Genomic DNA, 8,487 nt, shown 5'->3' on the forward strand with positions numbered 1-8,487 from the left:
CAAGGGACTCGACACTTCTGCACTGGGACAGTGTGTTGACATCATCCTGGGGCACAGAAAAAGGGGAGAAACCTGATTGCAGACCACTGGGGAATGGGACCCCACCACCGAAGATGGTGTCAAGATGAAGGCTACCCCAGGAGTGACAGCGAGCAGTGGGCTGATGCCTATGGCCCTCACCAGAAGGAGAGGGTGTAGTCTCCAACAAAGGTCTCGCTCTCTCTGACGAGGAAGGAGCCATCGGGGGCCCCCGTCTCGATGCAGTACTCCGTCAGCAGCCGCTCCGCGATGTGCCGCCCATCGCGTCCCGCTCCCAGCTTGCCGTGAAACCACTTCTCCGCAGAGTGAAGCTCGGTGCTGTTGCTCACCTGGCAGGGGGAAAACCCACCGCCTTGGGTTACTGAGGGCAGGCTCGTGGTGCCGGAGTCTGCTCTGCTCAGGGGTCTTCCAACCAGGACCGGGGAGTTTCTGAAGCGGCTCCCACCCTTCCCACCACAGGATCTCCCCCTGAAGTCAGCTGGTAGTGGAGATGCCCACCCCTTGGGCAGTCAAGTCCCTTCTCTAGGGGGACAACCCACCGTCACACAAGGGAGCCCTCACCTCCTTTTGCTCTTCCTCATCCTCGTTTCCTTGGTCACTGGTTGTCTCCCCAGAGTAATAGATCTTGCTGCTGGTCAGGACAAAGTAATGCGGGTTCCACTCCTGCAAGGAAACAAACTCTGGGCAAAGAGACCCGCCTGAGGAAGCTCCAAGCTGTCCCACCACCCACCCGTGGGATCATCTCTTCCTTATCAGCACAAGCAGTGAGGGGTGATCAGGATTGCGAAGGATAGTCACCAGCAACACTGATTTCAGTGGAGTCACAGGAGCTTCCAAGACATCCCCCAGATCCGAAGCACAGATTTATCAGCAGCAAAAAACCAGCACGTGATAGGTCTTACATACAGAGTGACTGCGGGTCACGCTGCAAACACCACAGCACGTATTAAAGAGAGATGACCAAATGAAGAGCAAATCAATGCAAAAAGGAAACACTCTGCATGGATTCAGCACGGGGGCTATCCGAGATGGTTATGCAGCTTTCCCATTGCACTCTCCTATTTTCCAAAAACCTGTTTCATTCGCATGTGACTTTGCCTGAGAGATCCTCAGCAAAGCAAAGCATCTGAAGAAGTGGACTGTGTATAAGTAAACGCACACGGTAAAATGAACGCTCGGCGCTTTACAAAGCAGAATGCTCGTTTAGGCGGGTTAAGTGTGTAGGCACTTGGTAGGAGGCAGGCAGGTCTAGAAATGCAGGCCACCACTAGAACTTACTGCAGCAACAGACAACAGGCTATACGGATTACACAAGAGCAGCTGCAGTGCATCAGCCCAGAGCTCCCTCTAGCTCAGCCTTCTGCCTCTAACAGGAGATGCCTAGGGAAGAGCACAGGAGAGAGCCAGCATAAAAACTCCCCCAGCCTTCGGAGACTCCTGAGAAACAGGACAGACCAACAGCCTCTTAGATCGTTTGCACCACAGCCCTTCCTTCCGGCACCACACAGTGCCTTACGGAGCTACCCTGCCACGTACGCAGCCCGGGTGACAGGGTGACAGTGGCAAAGCGAGACGTACGTGATTGATGGGGTCTTCCAGGTAGAGGATCCCGTTCTTGATGGAGTTGCTGATGTCATTCTCTGAATACATTACGGACGTGGGTAACTCCTCGTAAGCACTGCCCTCTGCCAGCTTCTTGTGCTGTGGGATGAGAAAGCGGGTCAGGCACCTTGAGGGGAGCAGGCACCCAAAAAGCAGCATGGATTTCCTGGTGAAGAACCCTAAAACTCCAGGTCTGCCGCAGTGGGTTCCTCCAGACCAAAAGGACCAAGGTAAAACCCACAGAGGTTATCAAATGGCACTGAAGACCCACCCTTTCTTCCCAGAGGTGACTCCTGCAGCAGAAATACCAACATCCCCAAAGCTCTCAAGAAAGGCAGCACCCAGCTGCTAAGCTCATTTCCCAGCAGCTCCTCTGAAGCAAGAGAGCTCTTTGTCTCCAATTGTTTTTAGCATCAGATCTCCACTTTCAAGCCTGCACTGCCAACTTACCCTTCCAGAGGTAAGTAGCTGCCCTTGGTCCCACACCCTCACCCCATCTGACCCTGTTCTCTGGAACTTTGCTGGAGAAAGGAGTTCACCTTGATGAGAATCTTCCTCTTGAGCTGGTTTGGAGATGGAAGGCCATCAGCAGAAATATCTACTGGTTTGGTCAACAGCATGTCCCCAAAGACCTTCTTGAAATTCTGAGCCATGTTCCTCTGCTGAGCAATGCTGCAGTGGTCCTCAATGGACAGAATGACGGGGAAACTGGGAGAAGGAAAAGAGCCGTCAGAACCAGCATGGTGTCTGGACGGAACCAATGCCTTCTGAGCTCCATTTCAAAACCTGGCCTCTGTGCCTTCAAAGAGCAGTTTGCACCAACGACGATCTGTGCTTTCTTGTGCATTCAGTGTAACCACCCCACAGTAAGGTGTCCCCACCGCTGCTGGCAATTCTTAGAGTGGAGAATGACTGGCAAACTGCTGGGGTTTACCCAAAGCCTTCTCTCCCACAGCTTTTTTCTCAGAGAAATCTCCCTTTGGCTGGGAGATACAATGACATGCGTTCTTCCCACCAAACCCCAGGTGCATGGTCTTGTCCTGGATCTCTGGATAAAGGTGGACTTCACTATGCTACAGCCTTGGCTCTACCCTCTCTTTGCCTTCCTGGCAGCTCTGCTAGCTGAAGCCCAGGTCCCTGCTGTACTTACTCGGAGGCGACAAAGGCATGCTCCTTGATAGTGACCAAGACATCAGAGAACTTGATCTTGGTGGTTAAGGTGTGTCCATGGTAGATGACGGGCATGCCATCGGGACCATCCCAGCAATCCACTGAAAGACACCCGTGGGGGAAACTTAGCCCAAAGGCTGGAATATAGGCAGTACACGGACACGAGATGGACTGAACTAAGCACTGCTGGGAACCGCCTCGGATGGTAACAAAGTCCAGATCTTTCTGGGGAACCAAAAGCTTGGGCACGTACCACCCAGTCCCACAAAGCAAACGACCTCAGCCCTGTCAGCACGTCAACCTTCAGCCCTGCCTTCCAGACAAAGCCCTCCCCAACCACCGCAAGCTATCGCGATGACAGAGACAGAAGTGCTGGCTCTGGGTACTCACACTCGATACAGCGGCATCCCATGCGTAAGCAGCGGGCATACGCCTCCAACGAGGACTCGCTCGAGAACTGATCCCCCGTCAGGTACCTTTCATGTGAGAGAAGACATCAGCAAAGCAACACGCTCACTGTGGGCACTGATGTCTGCTGGGACATCGCGGACCTGCCTCTGCGATGTAAGGAATGGCAAGAGCGACGTTCCTTCAGACCTGCCATCTTCCCCAGCTGAGGGGTTCAACTCTGCCCCTGCTGCAAGGGGCTGCAAGCACTACTCTGAGGTCCAGCCTTGCTGCTGGCTCTTGAGATAAGTCTCAAAGAGCATTGGTGCCACGAAGAGCCCCTTGTACCAGGCAGAAGCGGCCCGAGAGCAGGGTTAGACCAGCTCTTGCAGGCAGACAAGAGCTTGCTGCCTGCCCTCTATGCTGCTCAGCTGGCTTAGGCTCTCTGTCCTTTAAATCTGGGCTGAGGTGCTGCCACTGCATCCCATGAACAGGGAGCGCAGACAGAACCTGTCTGCAAAGAAAGCTATTCCTGCAAGATTCTTCTAGCAGCAGAGAAGGAAAATGGCCAGATTCAGCCTGCCAGGTTTTTATCACATCTGTCCTTGGAGTCTGTGGAAGATGACATTGCTAATGGTACAAAATCACCAGAGTGACAGCCCAGGACCTGAAAGCACAGTCGGTGCAGATGTGTGTTGCTGATAATGTCTGAGCAAAACGTTGATGGTTAAACGATGGAGGGAGGATTGGGGCATCAAGAGGAAGATCTCTGATGTACTGACCCCGGTTTGGAAAAGTCTATTTAACCCATCACTGGGATCAGGCAAAATCAGGAGAATCCCACCCTGGCACAGGGGAAGAGGATGCTGGAAGTGGACGGGTGAAGAGAGCCATCCCCTAGTCCTTACGTGTTGTGTGAGGAGGAGATCCAGTAATGGGAGAGGGGGTTGTTCATGTTCTCCAGACACACCATGTCCAGCTGCGAGTTCCAGATGCTGTTCTCTTTGGAAAACAGGAAGGTGAGAAACTGCTCAGGAAGAAACAGAAGCGTGTTAATGATGCGGAGGAGCCGGGTGCTGTAGTTTAGCTTCACACACATCTCGCCCACCGTGTCAGCAACTACCAAGCAGGTAGCTATTTTCTAAGCTCAGCACAGACCGACCAGAGGCAACCGAGACAGCACGCAAGCTATCTGACCCAGTGTGCTCGAGTAACCACAGCTTAGGCATTCCCACCTATCCTCTGAGCTGTGCCAGATATCCATGTACAAATCCTTTGACCCAGCTGGAGACAAATTAATTGCTCTGCATTTTATTTTGCAGCTCACATGGCAGGCAATAGCTCACTAAGGCCATGTGGGTCAAGGGACATTTGTGTGGGAGTCAGTCCAGAGTGCCAGCGACATGGTCATCTCCAGTTGTTTTTATTCTTTTGTTTTCAGCTCTTCTTGCTTTGAAAAGATCCTTACATACCGCAAAGGGACATTAAGCCAAATGCAGCCCCTTTCCTCGTCCAAATGGACTGCCTGGTGAGCACTTCCAGCTGCACACATTCGGCACAAGAAGAGAGCCCAGAAGGCATTCTCTTCACCAACCAGCTCTTGTGCAACATGGTGACCCACCATGTTCATCTCATACAGCAATGCAGCTTACAGCGGCTGTGACCCTTCAAGCACCGCCACCCCGCAGTGAAGACACAGACAGTAGAGCTGTCACACCGCAGCACACACCGCACTGGGGATGTCACACCTTACTCCATGCCACTCCATACATGCTAGCATTCAAGGTTTCTTACTTCATCCAGGGAGAAATAAGGCTCATCAATCTCCCTCAAAGGGTCTCTCAGAAAGTTGAACATGAATTCCTGTACCTGAAGGGTATCTGCAGCCCAGAGCTCCTGCAAACCCCAAGAGAGACATAAAAAAGAAACCGTTTCAGAAAGTATTATTCAAAACCACGTGCAGCTCATCCGACTAGAAGCTTTAACCATTAAGGAGGCAGTTTTTAACGCAAGACCATCTCTGCCAGGAATTCAACTGTCAGCACAAATGCCGCATAGCATGCAACTGCAGAAATCTGCCCTTTCTAAGTGGTCTTCATTTTCTCAGTGCCATGCATTTTTCTCTCCGATAGCTCGTTTGCACACATCTGCCATCCCTCCTCCTTTGGCAGCAGAAGCCAACTCGGCTTCCTTTTGCTCCTCTCTCTCCCTGGCTGTCTTTCATTAGGCCATCAAAACGGCTGCATCTCTTTGCTGGTTAACTCTCCGCTCGCTGCAGACCATGGGCAGGGAGGCGGCGGTGGGAGACAGGGAGGACAGTGCAAAGCAGGAGGCACCATGCTCTCATGTGAGGCATGGCAGCGCTTTCGTGAGCCACCCCTGTCCTCCTGGAGGAGATCAGCGACAAGACAGGAGCCCAACAAGAGTCGAAATAAAGGGTCTGTGCAGACAGCAAACGCGCTGCTCGTGCCTGCGTGCCTCTCAGAACGCACATGGTATGCTTGCTGAATGACCCAATACTTCCATTCCAAATGGAAAAGTCAGCAATTGAAGCTCCTGAGACCTCCTGAGCAGACAGGATGGACCATGACACTTCAGCTGCTGCAAGCCTTTGGTACCAGCTGAGGTCACAGGGACTGGGCAAACCTCCACTGACCAGTTCCTCCCTCCTGGGACCTCCAGTCCTGTCAGATCTTCTGCTCTTGGTCCCTTTTCTGACCAGGGTGCCTGGCTGCAGCCAGGTCTCCCCTCACCAGTGCTGCCCCTGCATCACCTCCTGCTCCAGGAAGGATGCGCTCAGGTTATGGCCATGCCAGGCAGAGCACCCCATGACCAAATCATCCCAGCTCCATGCCAAGGCTAACCTTGGAGCACTGGATCCCTGCTGATACTGGTGCCTACTCCCTCGTCCCTCCCCAGGGCCTGTGTCAAGCTCACCCTCTGGTACTCCAGCAGGAACTTCTGCAACTCCAGCAGTGACACCCTGAAGTGCTCAGACCTTTCTCCACCCCTGAAAAGCAAAGAGAGAGAAGTGTCGGTCACTCATGCAGCACATCACGATGAACTGTTACCAGCATCATGTGAGATGCCATCCGCAACCACCATGGCACATGCAAGCAAGATGTGCCCCAAGCAAGGAGCGCTGCAAGAGCAGAGCTGGATGAGCAGAGACAGATGAGGAGGGCATGAGAGCAAACACAGAGTGGCCGAGACTATACGTCCACATCTCAGAGCCAGGGACGACTCCAGGAGCAGTCCAGGATTCACACTGCCAAGGGTATGACAACATGAAATGCTGGTGAAGGGCAGCAAAAACCACCAGAGAGACTGATTTGTACAAAAAAAAAAAAAGGAGGGTCTTGCTTGTACAAGAGTGAAAAGAACTAAATAGGCGCAGGGCAGGCAAGGGGTGATTGTAGACAGGACAGAGCTACAGGTATCCACATGGACTCAAGGAAGCAGGGCAAGGAATGAAGCAGGGAATCATTTGTAGCTGGTTATCTCAAAAGACTTGTCCACGAACATACCAAGCTGCAATGGACAGCCAAGGGCTGTGCTGGGGACTAACGCCAAAAACCCCAGAAATGGACTGGGCAGTGCTGGCTGCCCTGGGCAGAGGGATGAACCAGATGGTCTACTGACATCCCTGCCACCTCGCTTTTCTATGGTTATAAGAAAAAAAGGGGAATCCATGTTAACTGGACAAGTTAACAAGTTTTTCACTCTTTAACTTCCCTGTCTAAATTCAAGCTCTTTTTACCACGGCCGAGATGCACAGAGGGCAGGGAAGGGCACGGTTGGCAGTGGCACCACAGGCACTGCCCGGAGAGGAGCCAGAGGGGAGTGCACGGTGCACAGCCTGCACAGCCCTGGTGCTGTGGCCAGCCAGCACCAACCACAAGAACCTCTGGGAGATGGCTCAAGGTCTGAGTATTTCACATAAACCAACTGACCGTTTTTGGCGGCAGCTGACTTGAGCTGGGTCTCAGTGGGATGTCTGGGAGGAAGAGAGTTCTTACTGACCCGAGCTGAAGTGCCTACAGCAAAGATGCTTATGCAGAGTGCGAAAACGCAAGCAGCGCGGTGGCAAGCAAGAGGCGTGCAGCATTCCTCCTCCCTGACATGCTGCTGCAGGCACCAAAGCATGTTATGGAGCAGAATAAAACAGCCCTTTCCCCAGCAAATACAGAGAATTATCCACCTTTCTAGGAACGGAACATCCATCTGCAAAAGAAGAAGCACAAGCATTAGGTTCGCACTCACTCTCACCAACGTACGTGAAAGCAAAAATTGATCAAGAAGGGAACGGGGTCGGCGCACCAGCACTGTGCAGCTCTGATTTCCTACAGCCACTGCTCACACACCGCCTCCCCCATGCCCAGCAGCCCAAGCAGCACCGTGCTAACCAGCCTAAAGCAGTAACTTCTTTGCTCCCTGTCATCCCTGGCCCAGAGGTAGGAGACAAGAGCTATTAGCTGAGGGCAGCAGGATTAAAAAGGCAATAACAAATCTGGTCTCTCCCTCCCCTTCTTGGCACTGGAGAACTCAGCTCTTACCATTTTCTGGGCACTGAACATCAAGCTGCGGTAGAGCTGTGCAAACTGCCCGTACGTGATATCCCCGTTCCTCTGCTCCACGTCCTGTGGCAAAAAAAAAACAACAGAGGTTTTACATGGGCCACAGGCAACTCTGCATGGCCTGAGGAGCATCTCCTCCCACCAGGATTCCCGGGGGAAAACGATGATGGAGAGGCCAAAACCTGGCCAGACCTTGCCTCCTACCTTTGCCCCTCTGCTGAGGCCAGCGGGACCCTGTAGTGCCCAGGACACAGGCACATCCTAAACTGAGTTACCCAATTCCCCAAGGTCACCCACATAAAGGCATCACAGTGCTGGTTAAAAAGCATTATCCTCTACTTGAATAGTTACAAAAGGAACATTTTAATTTCTGTTCGCAGAGAGCATCTGAAGCGTCTGGAAACTGCAAGACCCAAAGCGTGGGCTCTCCTTTGGAGGCTCTTTGACCTTGGAGTTCAGTGCTGGTGGAAATGGCTGGTCATCACGAGATGACCCTTCGTTCCCGGGTCTGCAGCGACGCTGGCAGGGCTGGCCACCTGTCACCCGGTGGCAGTGGGATGCAGGACCCAGGATGCAGGACCCGGGATGCAGGACCAGCTGGCCTCACTGCCTGTCCTCCTGCACTCTGCCCCAGCAAGGGCAAAGCCCTAGAGCAGAGCCAGGAGCCATGTGGGGAGCGGGGGAGGCGGGGTGGGGCGAAGAGAGGGCGCTG

At 53.1% G+C, this 8,487-nt stretch overlaps 1 protein-coding gene across 1 annotated transcript in view; it reads right to left on the reverse strand.

Moving 5' to 3' along the window:
* The window catches only part of LOC104618654 (1-phosphatidylinositol 4,5-bisphosphate phosphodiesterase gamma-1), a gene marked incomplete at its 3' end in the record, with an annotated part of 25,064 nt that overhangs the window by 8,314 nt on the left and 8,263 nt on the right, over window positions 1-8,487 (reverse strand). Inside the window, exons 6-16 of the mRNA XM_010284302.1 lie at window positions 7,755-7,838; window positions 7,400-7,422; window positions 6,136-6,208; window positions 4,993-5,094; window positions 4,107-4,225; window positions 3,202-3,287; window positions 2,792-2,912; window positions 2,181-2,349; window positions 1,618-1,740; window positions 601-702; window positions 181-368 (exon numbers count right to left, since the gene is read on the reverse strand). Of these exons, the coding sequence (XP_010282604.1) occupies window positions 181-368; window positions 601-702; window positions 1,618-1,740; window positions 2,181-2,349; window positions 2,792-2,912; window positions 3,202-3,287; window positions 4,107-4,225; window positions 4,993-5,094; window positions 6,136-6,208; window positions 7,400-7,422; window positions 7,755-7,838 (1,190 nt within the window). The remainder of the gene's footprint in view (window positions 1-180; window positions 369-600; window positions 703-1,617; window positions 1,741-2,180; window positions 2,350-2,791; window positions 2,913-3,201; window positions 3,288-4,106; window positions 4,226-4,992; window positions 5,095-6,135; window positions 6,209-7,399; window positions 7,423-7,754; window positions 7,839-8,487) is intronic.

The sequence above is a fragment of the Phaethon lepturus genome, unplaced genomic scaffold (assembly GCF_000687285.1).
Source record: "Phaethon lepturus isolate BGI_N335 unplaced genomic scaffold, ASM68728v1 scaffold23790, whole genome shotgun sequence".
Lineage (NCBI taxonomy): Eukaryota > Metazoa > Chordata > Aves > Phaethontiformes > Phaethontidae > Phaethon > Phaethon lepturus.